This window comes from Carlito syrichta, unplaced genomic scaffold (assembly GCF_000164805.1).
Source record: "Carlito syrichta isolate Samal-C Ts95f unplaced genomic scaffold, Tarsius_syrichta-2.0.1 Scaffold132850, whole genome shotgun sequence".
Lineage (NCBI taxonomy): Eukaryota > Metazoa > Chordata > Mammalia > Primates > Tarsiidae > Carlito > Carlito syrichta.
The window spans coordinates 25981-47181 of NW_007076946.1; the positions used below are offsets into that span (position 1 = coordinate 25981).

A 21201-nucleotide genomic window follows, 5' to 3' on the forward strand; every position below is an offset into this window, starting at 1 on the left:
TGAGGTCTCGCCAAGTTGCCCAGGTGGGTCTCAAACCCACGGGCTCAGGTAATCCACTCATCTCAGCCTCCCAAAGCACGGGATTACAGGCTGAGCCACCGAGCCCGGCTTCTTTGAGGATTTTTAATGTGTGTATGTGTTCTTTAAAAACTGCTTCCTGTCGAGACTTGGAAGTGCTGCCCACATTCTGCCTCCGTATATCTGGGCCTCCGCTGCCCCTTGCTGTGGTCTTTAGCCCCTCGTAGAGAGACACAGCCCTCTGCCTGGGGCTTTTGAGCCCATGGGGATCTGTGTGTTTGCTTCTCTGACCATGCAGCCCCCACCCTGATTCCTGTAGTCCTCCCATTAGACTAAAACTCTCTCCTGGCCTGCTCTGGTATGCCGGCATGCCCAGCCACCTCTCCCCTGTCCACTTGGGCTCCTATCTTTATGTCCAAGCAACAGCAGAGCAGGCACTCGCGAGTCCCAGCCCTTCCTCAAGAAACAAGGCCATCTTCACGACCTCCCACTCACCCCTCCACCAGTGACCCGCCTGCTGTACCTAAGGGTGCTAGCAGGACCCTATTAAAAGAGTCCACCTTCTTAAAAACTCCCTTAAGCTTTCCCATTAGCCAAGTTTTTAATTTAAAATGCCCACTCCAGCATCGAGAGCTAACCCTGCAGTTCCTGTCCAGGTCCCAGCAGCTCTGTAGAGGCACTATTCATCCTCCACAGTCCTGCCCCTTCAGATGACCAGCTGGACCCCTGTGCAGTCTTGCCTTTAAGCCCCTGGCTGCCTCGCTGCCTCGCCACCCGCTCTCACTCAGCTAACAGACCTGCTCTCTCATTTCTTCAGAGCCTTGGTCCAAGCCCGGTGCTCTGGCCCCAGCCCACGTCTACGGCTTCCGGACCAGCCCTCCACGGCAGGGCTGCCCCTTGTTCTTCCCTCCCCTCCTTGTCTTCTCTCATCCTTCTGCTCTGGAGAGCCTGCTGAGGGTTCCGTGCCCCTCCTCCTTTCCGCCAGCACCTGGCATCAGTCTTGTGGACTGTGTGGTTTTTTCTGGGGCCCTCTCAGATGGGCACTCACTGCTCAGCCCCACTGTCTGCCCATGTCTCCTGCATCCTCACCGAACGCTATGTTCTCTGCCTCTCCCACCTTCACAGGGTTCCTACCACAGGCCTGTCCGCCCAGCCTCCTCAGCCTCTCGCCTCTCACCACGTGGACCACAACCAATACTTCTAGCATCTTCCAGCAAAGATTCCTGGAAGCAGAACCTGAACCCCAGTCCTTACTCTGCGGGGTTCTTCCCCCACTCTCTCCAGATTTCCAGTCCCATCTTCTCAGTTCCTGCTCAGCCCTTGCCAGGGCCCATCCACACAAGGCAGGTCCTGCCTGGCCTCATCCTGTGGCCCCTCCTTGGCCTCCATGCTCCGTCTTTTGCTCTCTCTTTTGCCGTTTCTCATACAAGTCTCCCCAGTTGCTTCTCTCACTTCTGGCAAATCCACACTTTTTTAAATTCCCGAGTATATCCTTGATGCTTGATTTAAGGAACATTCTTCCCAGTTTCCCTCGGAGGCTTCCCTCATGTGGCTCAACCTCTTGTAGTGCTGGGCACATAGGCTCTCTGAGGTCTCCCCCTGCATACCCGCTGTTCCTCCCTCAGACCCATCTTCTGCTCTTCAGATAGCCTTCCCCTAGACAACCTCCAGCCTGGCTGCTGCTTCTCCGTCAGTATTACCAGTCAGTATCAGTGATCATTTCTTGTGTTCATATTGAGTGATACCGTCTGATCTGGCAGAACTGTTAACCTCACTGCTTTACACCTTCTTCCATATTTTGCCGTATGAATATTCACCCTCCCACGCAGCCTCCCTACCTCCTGGACCGCCAACACTATCTCCGTGGAGTCAGTACTGGCTTCTGGATGGCAGAATGCCTGTTCCGACGCTACCAGGATGGCAGGCAGTCCAGCCTCGCCCTGTCCAGAGAATCCCACTGTCCCTTGGGTCCTCAGTCCTCAGCTGGCTTCTCCCTCCTCTCGCTTCTCGTGCAGCTCCACCTGGACTGGCGTGAGGTCATCGTGGAGCTGCTCCTCTCCCATGCCTCCGGCCCCTCGCCCTCCCACTGCCTCTGCGGCCATCCTGCAGCACTGCAGGCTCCACTCAGCTTCACTCAGTCATCCCTTTCCCATCTCAGCCCTGTCTCCCTTGCTTTCCTCTATTCTCCTCCTTCCATCCAAGTCTCCTGGTCGCGGCACTAATGTTCAGCCCATGCTAACGTGGTAGCTGCCAGCAAAGGCTCTTGATTGGAACTGTTCTCATCTGCTCTAAAGCAGTAGTCCTCACACTGTAGCTCACCCTGATACAGACTGCTGGGCCCACCCTGAGTTTCTGATTCAGGATGTCTGGGTGAGAGAGGAGAATTTCTATTTCTAACAGATTCCTAGGTAATACTGCATCACGCATTGTAAGAAGCATCACTCTTAACTCTCCCCTGAGACAAGCCCTTTAATTAAAATTCCCCACCAAGGCACCAAGGGCAAGTCTGCTCCTGACTCTCGTCCCTGTGCAGACACCTGCTTCTCCCGCGTGCTAGTCATGAAATCTGGCCTCTCCACCCGGAGACCTCACAGGATTCTCCCTTCGGAAGTCCTGTGTGGCCTACTCAGCATTATGGTCTGGTTGGTACGGTGCTCCCCTCAGCTTGAACCCTCTCCTTCTGTGTCTTTTGGTCAAATATGGGGCCTTTTCCCTCCAGTCAGTTCTGCCATTTTTCAGATGACCTTCTCATCTGGGGTTCAGAGTTCTCCCCCTTCCTTTTCTCCTTGCTACCTGTCTTGCCCTGAAGAAATGTACTGCCTTATCTTCAGCCTCCCTCCTTCTGGCTGCCATCTGTTCTCTCAGAGGAACCCCGTCTCTTCCTGAACAAGCACTTTTTGTCAGCTCCTCTTCAGGACTCACCCACAGGACAGCTGCACACAATGAGCTCCTGAGAGCACACAGAATGGCCGTCCGCCTGCATCTTGATGATGTCTAGTACAGTGTCACCATCTGTCCCTGGAAGTAACAAAGGAAGTTTGACTCTTGAGCTGGGTTCCCAGCATAAGGTCCAGCCACTCCTCTCCTAGTATACTTCATCCATTCCAAGGTCTGTGCTAGGTTCCTAAGGGTCGGTGCCCTGGCTCTTACAGGGTTTATCTCCATCCTGCGATTCCAAGTTCCCACCAGAGGATGCTGTTCCATTTCAGGCCTTTACTCTTCTCCCACTGTCTATACTGCTTTTCGGGGCCTGGCAGTAAGATCCAGCATCTGGCCAAGGAGACCCACACTGTGAGACCCACACTTACAGACTACCCATCCTGAGAAACTTTCCTCACCCCTTCTGCCCACACCATGCCACCTACCCTTCACTGCTCTTCACACAGTGCTCCTCCTCTTACGTGGCTTCCAGCCACTCTGCTATCTACTTGTGGTCTTTGGTGCAGCTGTGGTGCCGCAGATCCCTCCTGTCAATACCTGCTAGTCTTCAGGTGACCCTATCTTTCCTGCAGCTTTTCACTTTCCCCCACTGCTCCTAGAGAAACACCTGTTACCTGCAGTCCCTTTTCTTCTCAGCCACCATCTTGGTATCATTCTCATTCTCATGGATTCGGTCGTCTTTTCTTCTGTCTTCACTGTCCCTCCACACTACTCTGAAGACACCTGCACTCTCAACTCAGCCCAGGCCTTCATGGGGTTCCTGTCCCTGGCCATGACTCAGCTCCTCCCACTGCACTCCTTGGGCTTCACAGGTGGGCATACTTGTGACCTCACATAGCATTCAAGCAGATTCCCAGGTGGTACTCCCTCATGCCACCAGCGCTTACCTGGGGACTTTCCCTTCCCCATCCCCGTTTCTGGCTGTGAGCTCACTGAACTCAGTGAACTGTGCAACTGCCGCTCCCGGGGCTCCTCACTCTCCTCTCTGTGCTCTCCCTGGCCCACACTGGTCTTCTGCTCTGCATCCCAAACCCAATACCCTCTTTCTCAGCTCCTCACCTCCCTCTTCTCTTTCTCCTCCCCCATGATATTTCCACACACGTCTCCTCCGTCCCCTTTAGCCAGTCCTTACTTGGCAAAGGAACTTCCAAGAGCAACGTGGATTGCATGCTATGCAGTAACTTACGGCATCTTGGCCACTATCGTCCTCCCACTTAGCATCTCTCCACAGAAGAAACAGAGCCAGAATCTCCTCGATGCTCCCCCCTCCTCATGATCTTCGCCCATTACCCACCTGGGAGCCATCATCCATCCTCTGGTCAGACTGCCTGTGCCCTCTAATAAAGTCAGGCCTGGTATCTCCAAAGTTGCCAGCGATGGCTCTTAATGAGCATTCATCTTAATCAGCTTACAACTTTCCTGTCAGCCAAGTGCTTTAATTAGCAACTTCCTCCAAAGCTTCAAAAGCTCATTGACAGCTGCTTGCCACAGACATCCTTGTCCTTGCCCTTCCTGTGTGTCTCCCCTGCAGTGAGGCCTTTAGGCCCCAGATGTGACCAGTTAGACCTAGTTTAGCTGACAGGACTCCCTGTCCCAGACCCATATTCCCATCTCTGCCTAAGGCCTTCCACCATGTGGCATGTGCTGAGCTTTGCTTCCAGCCTCTCCCTCTCTTCTTAGGACTTTGGCCCAGGAATTCAGTCACATCTTCCAGCTGATGTCCGCCATGCCTTTCATCTGAGAGCAGCTTCCATGTTGCTTTTCCATACCCTTCCCCCATCCCCATATCTGTCCAGGCGGGAAACCTCCCCTCGGTGTCCTTCCCCATGCGTAGAGCATCCCTGGAATGGACACTGCTGGGGAGGTGCATCCTCCTCCATTTCCTGCTCACGGTACTGCACCCATGCTGTCTCCGCCCAGTCCACACCTATGTGGAGGGCCACAGCCAGCTGAGAGCCCTCTGTGACCGTCTGCCCTGCTGACATACCCTTTTCTTTCACCATGTCTCCCTCTGCGCTTTCTGGATCTCCTTGTTCGCCTGGGGTCTCACCATAGGTGAGGCCTGCCACTCCATTGCCTTCCCACCCTGGTGCTGCGCCTGCAGGTCCTGTGCCAGCTCAGCTCACATACCCTGCCTGCTTCTCTGGGTCCTTTTCAGATAGATCTTTTCCAGACGGTCCTCTCATGGCAGGCCCACTTCCTGGAACAGTTCTGGTGTGACCTTGGGCACCCCCTCCTTGTTCCCTTCAGTATTACCTGCTCTGTTCTCATGGCTCTCATCATGTGACAGCAGCGGACTCAGGACTGTCCCTTGCCGTGGAAAGGCCCCTTGCCTCCTCTCGTCACCCATACTCGTCACCTGCTGTAGCAGCTTTGGCAGGTCACTGCCACTGGCTTTCACTGGTGTTCACCTGTGACCTGGCTGTATTGATCAAACTATGTAACTGAAAACCTGCCATCGAGCTCTCAGGAGCATCGTCTCTGGCAGCCCCGTCCCTGCTGCCCCCTCCGTCTGTTTCTGGGTACCAGGTCTCACACGGAAGCATCCGTCTTTGCTTTTATGTACGCACGGCTGTGCGCAGGCCAGGCTGGGCCCTGTCTTTGTCACTGATTCTGCCCCGTGATGACTCCTCCTCACTGCTGCAGCCGCCCCACTTCATCTGAACCAGGCCGGCGTTCACACCAGCCATTACTTAACATCTGTCCTGACTTCTCATTCTCACTTGGTCATGACCTTTGTCCCCACCACAACCCCATATCTCTCCTTGCCTTCTTTTCTGAAATATCAGCTTCTTTCCGCTTGCCCCTGAAGAAAGCCCTGCCCTAAATTGGGCCACTGTCATGCTCAGCCCCTCACAGCACCGATGCAGATCCAGTCATCTCAGGAGGCCCACTCTTTCCTGGATGGGTTGACCCCCCCCACCATCTTGTTTTCAGCATGTTCTGCTGAATCCAGCTGCCTTCTGAGTTCACCCATTCTTCGTAGGCTCCCACCAATGGCTGAAGTTGGGCAGCTTCTCTCGCTTGTCTCTAACCTCTTCATCTCGCGACTACCTTGGCCTTTAGAGCCTGTTGGTAAATGTCAAGTACATGGTGTTTTACAGCGTGCTCCTAGACAGTCTCCGCTCAGCATCTGTGCACGCCTCTTCCTGTTTCCTGCTCTGCTAGGACTTGCTGGCCTTCCCTTTTTTTCATGTCCCTGTCTCTGCTTGCCAGAGCTCCTGTGCCTTTGAAGATCCAATTAAACTGTGATAGCCTTTCACATGTTGCATAATTTTCCCAGGCAGTTTGCTAATCATGAACCCTCACATAGCACTGTTAAAACTGACACTAAAAGACTTAGGACACTGAGTTGTAATGTCATGGAAAGATCACTCCTCTCCCCCCCCACCACACACACACACACACACACACACACACACACACACACACACTTTAACTCCTAGACTGCTCATGGAGACAGAGGTCATGTCTCAGTCATATTTTTATCACGTGCCTGGCACATTAGCTTACACCTTCACATGTAATGTCAACATGTACTGGCATTCACTACATGTCTGGATGGATGGATGAATGTTTAGAGTTAAGACTGAGAAGATGAAGGTCCCACCACTCAACACTTCACATGCGGTCCTTATATCTGAGTCCTTTCTTGCCTCTCCTTGTCTTATCTCCCAAAGAACTTTTTAATGTCCCGATTTCTAGTATTTTTTGTACCTATAAGCCTTTTCCAGATCACAAATGAGACCCTAAATGCCTTTTCTTCATCCATGCTTGCTAAAACCCCTCCTTCCCACAGTTCAGAAAACCCTGTCTCTTTACGAAGACTTCACTTCCAGAAACCTGCCCCCACCAATGTCCATTGTATTACTTCCGCCATTCCTCGCCATACAAGCCACGCCCACTCACTCTTCCATTTTAAGACACTAGCTTTACAAGACCAGCTCACGGCCGACCTCCTCACTATGGGTTGGAATCTGCCACACAGCTCGTTCACTCTGGGGGTCTGGGACCCGCTGTGAGTGCACAGTCCAAAGACAGCCCTAAGACCCTGAGGTACTTGGTCATTGTTAACTGGAGGATCTGTGTGCTTTTCCCCAGCACATTGTTCCCTTTGACAAGTCCTAGAGCAGTGGTCCTCAGCGTAACTGGTCCTTCGACAGACACAGCAAAAAGCCCCAAGTATGTCCCTGCTGCCTTCCTCACACCAGCACAGAAACCGTCTGTGTCTGTCCTGTTCTATTCTAACCCACAGGGCGGAGTAGGCTCCAGCAGCCTACTTGGTGAGACTGTCCTTTAGCCTGCCGGCAGGCTGCCTTTGGAACCACTACCTAGAAAACAGGGTGTGCATGTACTTAACCTGGAAACGCAGGGCAAGATGGTACTTCCTAAGAAATGGGGAAACTCTGTGCTTGTGCTGCCACCCATGTGGACCCTGCTCCTCTCCAGTCGCAGGCACCTTTAGCTGCACCATGAAGTTCACCGTCCGGGACTGTGACCCTAACACGGGAGCTCCGGATGAGGATGGGTATGATGACGAGTACGTGGTGAGTCTTCCAGGCAGATTTGACACTTTGCAGCACTCAGTGGTTTCTGCCTTGAGAGAACATGTTTCTAAGAACATCTGACATGAACGTAAGGGGTTTCTGTCCTCAGATCCCAGTGGAGGGGGACCTGAACTTCTCCTCCTCTGGATCGAATTACATCATGCCAAAGAGAACTGGGATTTGATCACTTCACAGCTCATTAAAATAGACTCATCCCCTTTTCACCTTATAATAGGGTTAATTAAGAGATTAAAAATTACTCACTGAGATGAGTTTTATTGAAAGTGGTTTTAGGGGGCTCTTGGTGTTTGTTTTGGGGTTTTTTTCCTGCTCCAGCAACTTTTAGTTTGCTTGTAATACAGCCAGATCCTGGACTAAAAAGTCTTTAGAGGGAAAACTTTTAAGTATCTCAACCTCTTCGTGAACAACCAGAGTGCTGATCTTAGTGAAAATTTGGGAGGCACTGCCAGCCTGGACTCAGTGAGCAGGTATGGTAGCATGACACACACCTGAAGGCCACAGATGGAGCTCTGAACTTGGCCTAGTTCCTTCTGAGGCCGGCAGTGTCAGGGTTACCTAGATTCTGCTTGGGTGGTAGAGCTTTTCCTAGGCTCCTGCTGAACCATATTAATCAGGCCCTTTATCTTTGTCCTGTAACAGAAAGGACTTTGCTTTACTGACCCCTGCCTGTTACCCACTAGCTGGAAGATCTCGAAGTAACCGTGTCTGACCATATTCAGAAGGTGCTGAAGCCTAATTTTGCTGCTGCCTGGGAGGAGGTGGGAGACATCTTTGAGAAGGAGGAGACTTTTGCCCTCAGTTCTACCAAAACGCTTGAAGGTGAGAAGTTTAGCTATCAAACAATATTGCCTGACAGCGATATAAAACCTAATAGGCAGATTTGTTATTCCAGAACTCCTTCTTTTAAAAAAACACTTGATAAATTGTCTACTTAGAAGACCAGAACCCAGTCTTTAGCATCTGACTGGGTCAGCCATTTTCTGGTCTGGCCGCTGCCCTCTGCACATCCACATGCCTCTACCCCCAGCCCCCAGCATGCCCTGTGCAGAGGCAGACCCCGCGCTTAACCTAACATTTCTTGTCCATCTGCTCAACATAGAAGCTGTCAACAACGTTGTCACATTTCTGGGCATGCAGCCCTGTGAAAGGTCTGATAAAGTGCCCGAGAACAAGAACTCTCATTCGCTCTACCTGGCAGGTAAGAAACTCCTTCAGACCTCCTGACACTTTGTTGCAGAATATAATGGGAAGGGCTGTGGCTAGGCATCTCATGCCTTACTCGTGTCCTGTCGTCCCTGTATGTGGGTCATTGAAGGCCAGGCAAAAGGGGGAATGTGTCGTCATGGTGTTCTTAGGTTATCTTTTTCAGGTGTACATTTGGCCCAGACCACCTACTGACATCTCCTCACAAACAAAAGTGCCCCCACCCACCTCCCCTGAGTGCCTCAGATGGGCATCTTTGAATACCTTCTCTGTACCTGGCCTTGTGGGAATATAACACACATATTTAGGGCTTATCTGTAGGATTCAACCCCACAAACCTATAGAAAAGCTAAATTAATCGAAGGGAGAGCAGGACACATCTCATCATTCAGGGCTCATTTGAGATCTTAATATAGTTTCCCTCACTTTTTTCTCTCAGGTGTATACAGAGGTGGCTGTGATTTACTGGTGAGGTCCAGACTAGCCTTAGCAGATGGAGTGACCATGCAGGTGACTGTCAGAAGCAGAGAGAGGACACCTGTAGATGTTATCTTGGCTGCTGTTGGATAAGGTCCACCTGAGCCAGTGAGGCTGGCGTGCACGTCACCATCAGTGGGATCAGGCGAGGGGCATGGACTTTCCAGAATCATGCTTAAAGAGGAATGACTCTGGAGAAACTAATTCAACATCTGGCCCAGAGCCAGCACATAAGCAGACATCTGTCCTTGTGCGTGGGTTGTTTTTCCTGTCACTTTTGATAAGCTTTGGTATGACGGTGCAGCTTTGGGTGATGTGAAAAGCAAATCCTATCCTACACTGCAACTGCTTGACTTCGTTGTACTCTTTGCTGTGTATCTGGAAGCTCCTGGTGGTGCTGAAAGTTTTATCCCGGGGGTGTGGGGGAGGGGAAGTCAGAGTCCACTTTTGTCACAGTTCATTTTTATTAATAGAAAATAAACACCGATTCCAGCTTCAAAGTTGCTATACTTGAAATTGCTAATAAAAATGAATTTAAAATAATCACTTAGTAATCCTGCTTTGACTAAGACAATGAAATGTGGCTTTAAAAAAAGTATTCAGCACCATTTGCTTATAGGTCTTTCGAGATGTGTTCCTTTAAGTTTCTGGAACTTTCCCATCTGTGAAGTACAGGAATTTCTGAGCTACGCGAGAAAGCCTCTCTATGACAGGCCATGGGAAATAAAGCAATCGTCACAAGAGGAGTCAGTGTACATCCAGCATGGTGACCCAGCCTGCACAACCCTCCCTCCCTCCACTTGAGCTCAGGAGACAAGCATCTGAACACTGAGGCATAAGAAGCCAGAGGTTGCCTGCTGCTGGAATTGGTCTTTGCAGCTAGTAACAATACGTCTCCAGCACAGATGCTATTGGTCCTTAATGTCCTGTGATTTTAGGAAATTCTGTAAATAGTTTGAATTTAGTTCAGTTTACTCAGAAATTAAACATGTTTAATAAGGTTCACTACTTTGGCAGAGTAAGGTCTGCTGGCTTAGTATCCTTATAAAATATAACATGTAGGTAAATCATAACCTTAAAGCACACTGAGGATACTGCATTCTTCAAACGAGTATCTACTTAACAAAATGTCTATAATTAGAAGCAGCTGATGAAACGGAACCCACAGTTATGACAAGAGACTTATGCTCACATGTTGCTCACACCCTTCAAGCTGTTCAAGGAGAGGTAAGAAGCCCCACCCCCACCCCCATTCTTAATGTAGGATTCCAGTTGAGGCTGGCCACAAAGTAGCACTTCTAAGTATTTCAGAAAAGTCCAGAGAAGAATTAAAAAATACTTTATGCAAAAGAATGTCTGTCTTTCTGCGTCAGTGGGCAGCAGCGCCCATCAGAATTTCCTAATAACACAGAACAAAGGCAGTCCATGCACCTGGTCAGATGTCGGGGGAACAGAAGGTGGGCTATTTCACCCACCCTCGGGTGGGGCTCCTGTAGGCCTCTTCCTGCACACTGTTCACTGACTGAGGCAAGTGGACTTGGTGAGAGACTAGAGTCTGGCGGCCTGGGCCTCTGTGGGCATCTCTTTCTAAGTGGATACACAACAGGTAAGGGAGCGGGGAGGTGACACGGGGACGCTATCCGTCCAGCTCAGAAGGCGTTGATGAAGCCCATGTATGCGTTCAGGAAGCCCATGGGGTCCTCTAGCTGTGGGTAGTGACTAATGTGGTCATCCAGAATTGACACTGTGGACCGCGGCAGCGTTTTCCTAGCGGAAGAGAACAGCATGTAGGTGAACTCAAGGCTGGAAGCCCCAGGACACACCCGGCAGACCCAGCACACAGGAAGGCGCCAGCAAGAGCTTGCCCGCCTTGTATTCCAGAGTTGTCCCTCAGGCAGACAGACGTGCCAACCCCATTGACCGGCTGTTAAGGTTTGTAATCAACAGACAACTTGAAAACAACCATCAGGGAGGGACTTTCAGCTCTGCAGAGAAGGATGGAGCTCCAGCAAGTAGCCCCTCAGTGACTCACTGCTCAAGTGAAGATGGCAGGAAGATACGAGGGGGGCTATTTTGCTCAAAATCCTATTAGCAGTAGGCTGTACCCACAGGCCTCAAGAGGGCACGGCACATTCTTATGTGCTGGTCAGTCACGAGTCCACGGTCCAACACCTTCCGAGCAAGGACCAAGAGGGAGAAATGACCCTGAGAAGGCATGTCTCCCAGGGGGCTCTCCCCAGTCTATTGCTGCTGTTTGCCCAGTGCAGGCCAGTGAACTGGCTCCACAATTAGACTTTTAAAAAGCACTTCTTAAGAGACAGCCACGTCCATTTTTTGACTCACATAATAGCTGCTTCTTACCTGTACAGCTGAGTGTGTAGTACACATGACAGTGAAAGCCAGCTGTATAAATCAAGAGACCATATAACTGAATTTCCTAATCTTTATGTGAGAATAAGATTCCTCGACTCATCTTTTTATTATCTGTGTTATGGATGAACAGCCAGTGAGGTCCAAGATGACGACTAGAGCAACAGTCCTCAACAGGTAATTCTGCTTACCACTGTCAGGATGAGATACTAACAGACACGTTAGAGGGAAACTCACCTGTACAGCTCCAAAAACTCTGGATAGGGGTTTACAGGATCCAACGGCCCGTAGATAAAATGAACTAGTGAAGAGAAGAGGAAGAAATCACCAATAGCTCTCACATCCACTCTCCTGCTCCTGCCTTAAAAAACTAACTCCCTGCCAAAAAAAAAATTTCCATAAATGCTTTCATGATAGAAATCTAGCCACTGCTGCTACTAGGCAGGCCATAAAGAAGTGCTGGGAGCAGGCCGCTCATTTACTTGGCACATCTTCTGCTCCACACAGCCATCTGCTCCCTCCTCCAGCTCTTCCATACCCTGGACCAAAAGGAACAAGCCCCACTTTCAACATCCTCTTTCCATAAAGCCAGGATACTGCCATTCTTTTTTCTCTGTCACCCAGGCTGGAGTACAGTGGTATGCTCATGGCCACTGCAGCCTCGGCCTCCTGGGCTCAGGCAATCCTGCCTCAGCCTGTCAAGTTGCCCAGGCTGGTCTCAAACCCCTGGGCTCAGGCAATCCTCTCATCTCCACAAGTGCCAGGATGACAGACGTGAACCCCTGCATCCAGCTCAGGATACTGTCATTCTTTAAGTCTTCCTTCCTTTATAATTGACTCTTGACATTTGAAATCAACCAGTAGTTTCCCGAACACTAGCTACCATCTGTGACTGAACTGATTTTTTCTTTCTATATCTGTCAACATGAAGAGACAGGTGAGCACTAACCACCTACAGCCTCTTGGTTAGCGATCTAAACAGCCGCCTGGCCCAGCAGTCCAGCATGAGACATAGTGGCCCTGACCATGCCTCCCCTGAAACCACCGGCCAGCCGCCTCTGCACACACATCGTCGTTTTATTTCCTTTCCACACATCTCTGGTGGTGCTGATGTCAGGGTACAACTGCCAATGCACCTAAAGGGTGCCCAGTTCAATGTGAATTCCAGATAAAAAATGAGTTTTTTTGGTATAAGAATGTTCCAAAGATTTCCCAACACATACTTAATACTAAAGAAGGTATTTGTTTATTGAAAATTCAAATTTAACTGGGTGTCTTATATTTGTATTTGCTCAATCTGATAACCCTGAGGGGAGGTCATGAGGTCATGATCATTTTAGCCCTGTAGTTCTTCAGTTTTCCTATCAAGAGTATCAGAATACTCACTGGGGATGGTTACAGAGGCCAGAGCTCCCACCCAGCGTCTTCTGAACTTCTTCCTCTGGTTGATGTACTGCAAAAGACTGTGGGACAGACAAGTCACCACAAGCAGGACAAAGAGCCTTCACTGTGATAGGGACGCCAAGGACTGGCTGAGCCTCAAGGAACAGAAGCAATTTGGCATTCCTGGAAGTGGCCTGCTTAATTCATCTACTTCTGCTAGCCTCTAGAGCTAGCCATGCAGTCATGGTAGTGACCAAGCCCACTGCAGCGTGACAGGTGGTGCCTCTGTGTGTGTATTAAGCAGGCAGTGAGGCCTAGGAAAGCTCAAAGTAGGTTTGGATCATGGGTGACCAAAGCCCAGGTCTAGGGTTCCGGGCTGCCTCTACCACTAACTGGCTGTGACTCACAAATATAACATGTGTCTTTCGACCTCACTTTCTTTTTTTTTCCCTAAAGACAAGGTCTTGCTATGTTGCCCAGGCTGGACTGCAGTGGCTGTTCACAGGTGTGATCACAGCATGCCGCAGCCTCAACTTCCTGAGCTCAGGGTATCCTCCCACCTCTGCTTCCTGAGCAGCTGGGACTGCAGGCCAGCTAGTTTCTTCATTCAAATAAGAAGCCCGAGGACTGCAATTCATGAGCATAACACTAACTCCTCTGTACATCATCCGCCCACAGGTCAGGTGGAGGCGGCTCCTCAGCCACGTGAGGGACCATCACCACATTTCAGAACCAGCTTGTGTCCTGGCTGTTCCGCCTGACAACTCCAGGACAGCCATTTCCGTGAACTTCAAGTGTCGCCTCTTAGAAGCAGTATTTACTTTTAGACTATATGAAGGATTTGAAAGAGAATCTTCTTTCAGTTTCTTAATCTGAAGATGAATTTTCAGGGGTCCCATGGGGGCTAGGCTGGGAGAGCAAAATGGCTCCCTCTGACTCACAGCTCCCAGCAAAGCCAGCAGGCCAAACCCTGGAATCTTCAACAGGCCCAGCTGGCAAAATGCAGAGCCTCACCTCAAACAATGACGGGCACCAGTCTCTGGACCCTGCGAAAGCAGCCATCTTCTATGTGATCAAGACAAGGAAGCCCCCCCTCCCCCGGCAGCCTCTGTAGTTGCAGAAAGACCTGCAGAAGGAGAAGCCCGGTACAGCAACGACAAACGCTGCTCAACACTGGTACTAACAAAAAGCCCAGAGAAGGGGTTGCTGGAGTCCACCTGCCAGTTACAAACTGAATTAGCATCAGGATTCACAGCTGTCTCTGCAGACACTCTGCCCCAACTTGGCCTAGGCTCGGGGCTCACTCTGTTCTCCACAACTGTCTTCCTAGAAACCAGCCCATGACTGGCTGTAGCTTGGTCTGTAGGTCACACCCACCCATCCCAAGACAGAGAACCAGCGGCAAGGAATACAACAGTAGGTTTGCGCCTTCTCCCCACTCTCTGGAAATGCTCACCTGTCGATAACGAGGTTCCCGTCGTTGTTGCGGACCCCCGCCCACATGTCCCACAGCTCGCTCTCTGAGGGCCGGGTGTACGGCCCGAAGACTGGGGTGAGGCTGGAAGAGGCAGAATGCAGGCGGGTCAGTGTGAGGAGCACGCAGTGTCACACACGGCTGGAGCCCCGGGACTGCATGCTAGGCCCTAGCTGACTGCTCGTTGCCTTCCACTCCCTCAGCAAGCGTCAGACCCTAGAGATCTGGCCAGAACGTCATGGCAGCAGCTTTTCCCACAGTGGTATCAGGCTATCGTCATTCTCTGACAGTGACTTACCCTCGAGAGAACACAAAGAAGTTCATCAGCCGTGTGAGGATGGGCGACAGCACGCCTCCGTCCTTGAGGAGCTGTGGGGGAGCAGGTGAAAGCAAGGGTCAAGAGTCCAGAGAAAGCAGCCTGGGCAACATAGCAAGACCTCATCTCTACAAAAAAATCAGAAAACTAGCCAGGTGTGGTGGTGCACACCTGTAGTCCCAGCTACTTAAGAGGTTGAGGCAGGAAGATCGCCTGAGCCCAGGAGGTCAAGGTTGCAGTGAGCTGCGATTGTACCACTGCACTCCAGCCTGGGTGGCACTGAGACCCCAACTCAAAAAAAAAAAATTTTAGAAAATTAAAAAAAAAAATTTTAATCTGAAGAAAGACCCTCACTGGGAACAAAAGGTTTTATTCCAGGAACTAAAAAGGCCCTTAGCAGAATCTCCCACCGCTGAAAGGCTTGCTGCCTGGCTGTGTCTTCCTTCCGTTGCCCACATTCTTCTCTCACAAAGGATGAATCTGATTAAGATTCCATTTCTCCACTTCACCAAACCCTCAGATGTTTAACCCTAATGCGTTCTGATTTAGATCAGGACCCCAATGTGTTCACACATCATGCTCGTGACACCAATCTTTCCAGAGCTGTTTCTCCAAATATTTGCTGACCTCTTACTCTCAGATACAGTTTTAGGTTTTACGTAGGGGCCACTTCCTCTGCTCTAGCTACCTAACAAGAGACAAACTAGCTCCATTAATATAAATTCACAGGAAGGAGAATTGTAACAACTGCCCAGCAGGAGGTATGGCCCTTGACTAGTCCCAGCATTATTTATGCCAGCACAGATCCTAAAACTAAAGATCAGGGAAATGGCCAACCTTTTGGAGAAGTAGAGGACGGTGAGTCTCAGGAAAGATGCCTGTAGGAGAAGAAGAGACTGACCTCAGACATTCACCTGCAGCTTTAGGTCAGAGCAAACTCACTGTCAGAGACTGCCCACTGCTGCCTCTGGGGCCTGTACTGCCAAACAACCACAGCAGAAACTCAGTCCTGTCATCTGCTGCTCCAAGGATGCCATGTCTAACTGGTCCTTCTCTATTTTAAAAGTGGAGAACTAACCCTTAACTGTACCCCACAATATCATAATTAAAAATATTGATTATAAAAAAATAAAAGTGGAGAAACAGGAGAGTTCATGAATGCAGCCATCCATAATGCTGATGGCCAGCAACACCTGTTGAGACCAGTGTGGGGTGGTCAGGCTCTGACCCCTCAGCATTCCTCCACTGCTCAGGACACAAGTGTGCATGATTGGGCTGCAAGAAAAAAACCAGAGGGTTTTCAGTGCACTAAGGTCTTTAAAGAACCAGGAGCTCTGCCTTTTCCATTTCTCTTCAGAGTCCATGGAAGAAAGCCTTAAGCACAGCTGCCAAAGGGACAAACAGACCCCCTCCCCATTGGCCTCAGGCACCCATGGACGCACCAGGGACCTATAGCACCCAAAAGGTCGTACCAGCAGTTCAGTTCTAACTGCAACTTGGTGCTGCCATCATTTAGGAGTTGAAGACTCTAAACAGTAAGTTGACAGATTCTTGGAAACTGACTTTAAGCACAAGGAACAGCGGGCCCTCAATGTCGTTTCCTTACAGCATTGATAAGAAAAAACAGTTGGTTTCATTAAACGTTTCCAAGAGCCTACCGATGACACCAAGTGAGGCCTTGCTGTCCTGACACCAGAGCGGCAGCAGCGTGAGCAGCACTATGGCTTCACGGGACACCTTCAGTCCTGTGCTCTCCCCACCCTCTGCAGTTACAACAGGTGTGGCATGATGACACCTCCACCTGCCCCCTTTTGAGCTGGTGCAGCAGCCCCTTGCGAGAGCTTGCTGTCCAACATGCTGAGAAAGCAGCGTGATGCAGCTTTTTCCTGACCAGGAGTCAACAGAATCACTGTTCTTCGTCATCCTGTGTATTCCGATTTTCTCTATGCCGAGTAAAGGTCTATAATCTCGTCAGACCACCAAGGCGGTTCACACACAAGAAAGATCAAGACCCTGAGTCTCATGGCATCTCCCTGCGGGTCACCCAAGTCCCACTGTGACCCGCTGTGGTGCCCAAGGGCGGCCCTCCTAGATCCCCACCATCCCCCGCTCCCCCCCCACACCGCAGCTACCTCCGTTGGACAGACAGAGACTCTTGATGGTGAGTCGACCCGAGCGGTTCTGCTTGTACCTAGAACAGGAGATGAGAAGCATGTGGCCAGGTGGCTGACACCGTGCATGGCTGGCAGGTAAGAGGAGCTCCCGGGGGAGAAGGACAGAGCCAGCACGGGGCAGGGGGGTGGGGGCGAAGCTGACCTGTACAGCAGCTCCTGGGCGACAATGTCTCCATAGTCGTGGGACAGCAGGTTGAGCCTGCGGTTCTGCAGCCCCAGGTGCCGCAGCAGCGCCTCCACGATGCTGGCCTGCTCAAAGATGGAGTAGTGGTGCGGCCTCTGCAGGGAGCAAGACACAGGGTGAGGCCGTGGCCGCCCTGCCAGGTGACCTGGCACCACCCCCACACTGGTCCCCACAGGTGCTGCTTACCGGCTTGTCGCTGAAGCCAAAACCTAGGAAATCAAGGGCGATCACTCGGTGAAACCTCAAGGTCAGGCCTTCCCAGATCTGCAAGAAAGAGGACGGCCTGGACCTTCTGCTCCTGCCGGAGCTCTCCCTGCCCCAGTGCTTCCTCCTGCAGCTGAACAAGCTTTGACAGAGAGAGCCACGAACCTACCCAGGCCCGACCCCAGCCCCCGAAACGGACTCCTGCAGAGGGCCTTGTTCTCCATCACTGATCTCCCCAGGGAGGATGGCTCAGCAACGATCCCTTCCAGGTGGCCAAAGAACCCACTCCTTTACAGTAAATGAGAAAGCCTGGCATTCGATGCTGTTTGATTGAGCAATCTGAATTTGCAAGAGCATTCTAGGCCTGTCAGCAAGAATCCCTGGCTGGCTTTCTTAAGAGGGCAGGGCCCCGAGGTCTGACTTGGTTACCTTGTACCAGTCGTAGCTGGACGTTGGGAAGCCATGCAGGAGCACAACTATCTCCGGACTTCCCACCACACCCACGGAGTCTGGGGAGGAGAGAGGTCAGTGAGGCCAGGTCCCTGCAGATACCTCGAAGACATTAAAATCCCAGGGATCCAATATGAAGGACACACTGTGGCCCAGGTAATGACATCAGAGTGACAGGTTTCTTTTTCAGACACAGGCTTCTAGCTTTAGGTAGTGACAGGCATTTCCTCCTTTTTAGTCTGTATATTAAAAACTGTAAGGCACATACCATGGAAATACTTGAAGGTAGCTCGCTTGCTTTTACCTGGACTTTTTTAAAAAGCACCTCTCCATTTCCCCCTTTGTTCTGCACTGCTATTAACATGCAGAAGTCTTTCGCAGTGAGGAGGAACCTTCCGCCATTCAAGTGCGTGGTCAGGCCACAGGAGCTGCGGAGGCCTTGTGCCTTGGCAGCACAAGCCTGGGACGCCCTCCCTTCCCAGGGAGCCTCCCCTCACACTTTGGCCCAGCTTGGTCTTTGACCCGCTCCAACATCAAAACAGGAACATGGCCGGTGCATATGACAGCATGGAATCGCTAAACACCTCTTACATTCGCCAAACATGTAGGCAGCATCGGCCTTGCTAACAGCACTGGACGGCACTGATACATCCATCGACTGTCAGTGCATGAAACTTTGGTATTAAGGTTCTCAAAAATAATTTAGTTAAAAAGGTATCTACTTTAGCCTAAGAGTCTGTTTCTTAAGAACCAATCAGATCCAATCATTCCACGTATACAAGTAGTTTGGAAATATAAGGAAAAAATAAACTGGGCAGACATGATGCTTTCCCTTCAATATTAACTAAAACACTGGAAACAGCCCAAACCCACATACAGAAGACAATGTACTTACTTAATTGAATATAGCAAATGAGAGAAGGTCAGGAGCAATAATGAAAAACGGTTTATGACAAACATTTTTCGTTATTGCTCTTGACCCCCGCCCAAAAGAAATCTTTTCCGGTCTGTTTCTTGGCTTTCTTCACCTGTGAAAGGGGTTGATGGCACCGACCTCCAAGCACTGTTGGCTGAAAGCATGACTGCCTGGGGTATGATAAGCAGCAGGCAATCGGCATCACCATCAGCAGGCTAACTGAGACAAGACATCTTGCACTTTGCCATGCATACTGCAGGTAATCTTTACAGAAAATAACAAAACGAGCCAGGGATGTGGATGGTAAGGGAGAACCGGCAGTGCTCATCACATCCGTGACTATTTCAGATTCTACCTGGTGTCAGGGACTCAAGCAAACCAGTATCTGAAGACAAATCAGGCCACAAAGAACACCAACAGGAAAAGTTGTGTAGACTAGAATCTCCTCCCCCCACAACCTCCCTGCAGTTTCCTGAGTTTCCCTACGAGCACCCTACATGGAACAGAGGGTCCCCTCCAAACCCCCAGACCCCAGAAGTGCCTGGGTTGGCACCACGTGGCCTACACAAGGGCCCACAGCCCACCTCTCACCTTGGTAGAAGATGCGCAGTCCCTTGTAGGTGAAAAACTTGCCCGAAGACTTCCATGAGTGCAGGGCAGGGGACAGCTGGGGGGGCGGTATATGCAGGTAGGCGGCCAGCAGGGGCACGGCCAGCAGCCCCACCTGGACCCACCACTCCCGCATCCTGTGGGAAGCAGAGGACAATATGAGTGCCTGTGGACGGTACACACTGGTACAACCAGAAACTGGGAGCCAGCGGGAGACTGCCCTGCCTGGCCCAGGGGCCACAGCAGACACGACCAAGGAATGGCTACACCTCTGCCTGAAGCAGTAGTCACTGTGTTTGCTCACCACTCTCATTTTAAGGGAGAAAAATACATCACTGCAATATGTGATCGTGCTAGTTCCCCACTCATCCCCTGGCCCCTGCCTGGTGGACATCCCAAGACCTGCGGAAGTAAACTGAGAATGCTTAAGGATCGTTCACCGTTTCACGGGCTTTTATCAGAGCTTCCCAGGAAAACATGACAATATCCTTCCTATTTACCCTAAAGCCTCCACACCTAACGTGTAGAAGGGGATGGAGGCCCAGGAGCCAGCTCCTGATGTGTGATAGTACTCATCAGCCCACCAGCAGGGAGCCCACCGCCCTCTGGCACGCCTGCAAGGGGAGCTGCACCATTCCCTCCCAACCCCCCCCACATAAGCAGCTTAGCCGCCGTGACCCCCAGGTCTAATCTGTGGAGGGCAGCAGCGGATGATGCTTGTGCCCCAGCAGGCTGGGGAAGCTCTGCTTGTTTAATTTCACAGGATTCGCACCTCCCCACCCCATGGAGCAGGGCAGAATCCCATCCAGTGCATGGGAATAGGTTTTGTCTTTGGGAAAAGGACCCTGATTTGTACCCCAGCGCTCCGAGTCGCAGGACCACAAAGGTCCGGGTCAGTGAACGTGCACCAATGAGTGTTCAATAGGAATGAGAAGCGGCTGATGGTCACAGACCAGAGCAGAGTGGGGTTCTCAGAGCACCCAGAAAGCAAATAAGCTTCAAAACCAAAGCAAGCTGTTGAGAATGGCTGAAAAAAAGGAAGTGCCCTGCTCATGCCTGCAGAGACGGCTTTCTACCTGGACTCCCACCCTCCCGCCACACAACCTGTCATCCAGTCGCAAGCTCATCCAGCTCACAAAACACTGGTTTCAAAAACCCTGTACATAGATGTGTGGCTCCACAGTGATGAAATTGCCCTGTTTCTTAGTGAATCTGGGCTCCCCAGCCTAATTTGCAGGCATCACTGGGGCAGTCACTTCTTTTTTCCTCCAAAGTACCTGTCCACAAAACAGACACACTGGCTTAGTTACACATTCCCAAGTGAAAGTAGAAACGATTCAGAAAAGCTACAACATGATGTTCTATCAACAGTCGTGGGCCACGACCAGATACCTCCTTGAAAGGTTGAATAACAAAAGCACTGGGGACCATCTTCTTAGTCCACACACTTCCCAGGTACATCTCATCAGCCTTTCTCCAGCTCCCATCCATTCATTCATTCATTCACAGGCTCCAGCCACCCTGACTAGGCAGTGACTCAGCAGAGGGCCAGAGAGGGGCTCATTCAGCCAGGGGAACTTCCCCACGGGTACTGGGGGAGTAAGGCCCAGGTGACAAACACCGCTCCCCACTCCATGAAGGCCCAAGGTTCCCCTCTGGGGACATTTCCCATCTTATGGCATCAATCAAACAGTCCCAACGACATTTTAGGATTTATAGTGAAGCAGCCTGGAAGTCAATAAGCAAAATGGGTTAAACAAACAATTTTGGGCCCAAATCCCCATGATTTGATAAGCCGGGAGTCGAGAGAATAAATTCAGCCAATGCCAGCAACTAACTTTCTGGAGATTTCTGAGCCTTGACTTCATCTGAGAAACCGGAAGGAGTAATGCGATGGATGGCCTCCCACCCGCCG

The 21201-nt window shown here is 50.9% G+C and overlaps 2 protein-coding genes across 4 annotated transcripts in view; one reads left to right on the forward strand and one right to left on the reverse strand.

Moving 5' to 3' along the window:
- The window catches only part of LOC103250767 (coatomer subunit gamma-2), a gene marked incomplete at its 5' end in the record, with an annotated part of 25350 nt that extends 15601 nt beyond the window's left edge, over nt 1-9749 (forward strand). Inside the window, 4 exons of the mRNA XM_008049362.1 lie at nt 7408-7505; nt 8207-8345; nt 8626-8724; nt 9169-9749. Of these exons, the coding sequence (XP_008047553.1) occupies nt 7408-7505; nt 8207-8345; nt 8626-8724; nt 9169-9299 (467 nt within the window). The remainder of the gene's footprint in view (nt 1-7407; nt 7506-8206; nt 8346-8625; nt 8725-9168) is intronic.
- The window catches only part of MEST, a 12417-nt gene continuing 867 nt past the window's right edge, over nt 9652-21201 (reverse strand). Inside the window, exons 2-12 of one of the 3 annotated variants that reach the window (XM_008049361.2) lie at nt 19269-19423; nt 17741-17820; nt 17294-17371; nt 17066-17202; nt 16882-16940; nt 15587-15627; nt 14732-14802; nt 14416-14517; nt 12963-13039; nt 11814-11877; nt 9652-10973 (exon numbers count right to left, since the gene is read on the reverse strand). In XM_008049361.2, coding sequence (XP_008047552.1) covers nt 10856-10973; nt 11814-11877; nt 12963-13039; nt 14416-14517; nt 14732-14802; nt 15587-15627; nt 16882-16940; nt 17066-17202; nt 17294-17371; nt 17741-17820; nt 19269-19422 — 981 coding nt within the window. In that variant the 5' untranslated portion in view covers nt 19423 and the 3' untranslated portion in view covers nt 9652-10855. Of the gene's footprint in view, nt 10974-11813; nt 11878-12962; nt 13040-14415; nt 14518-14731; nt 14803-15586; nt 15628-16881; nt 16941-17065; nt 17203-17293; nt 17372-17740; nt 17821-19268; nt 19427-21201 lie in introns of those variants that run through there. The other 2 variants (XM_021708192.1, XM_021708191.1) reach the window with 2 other exon arrangements.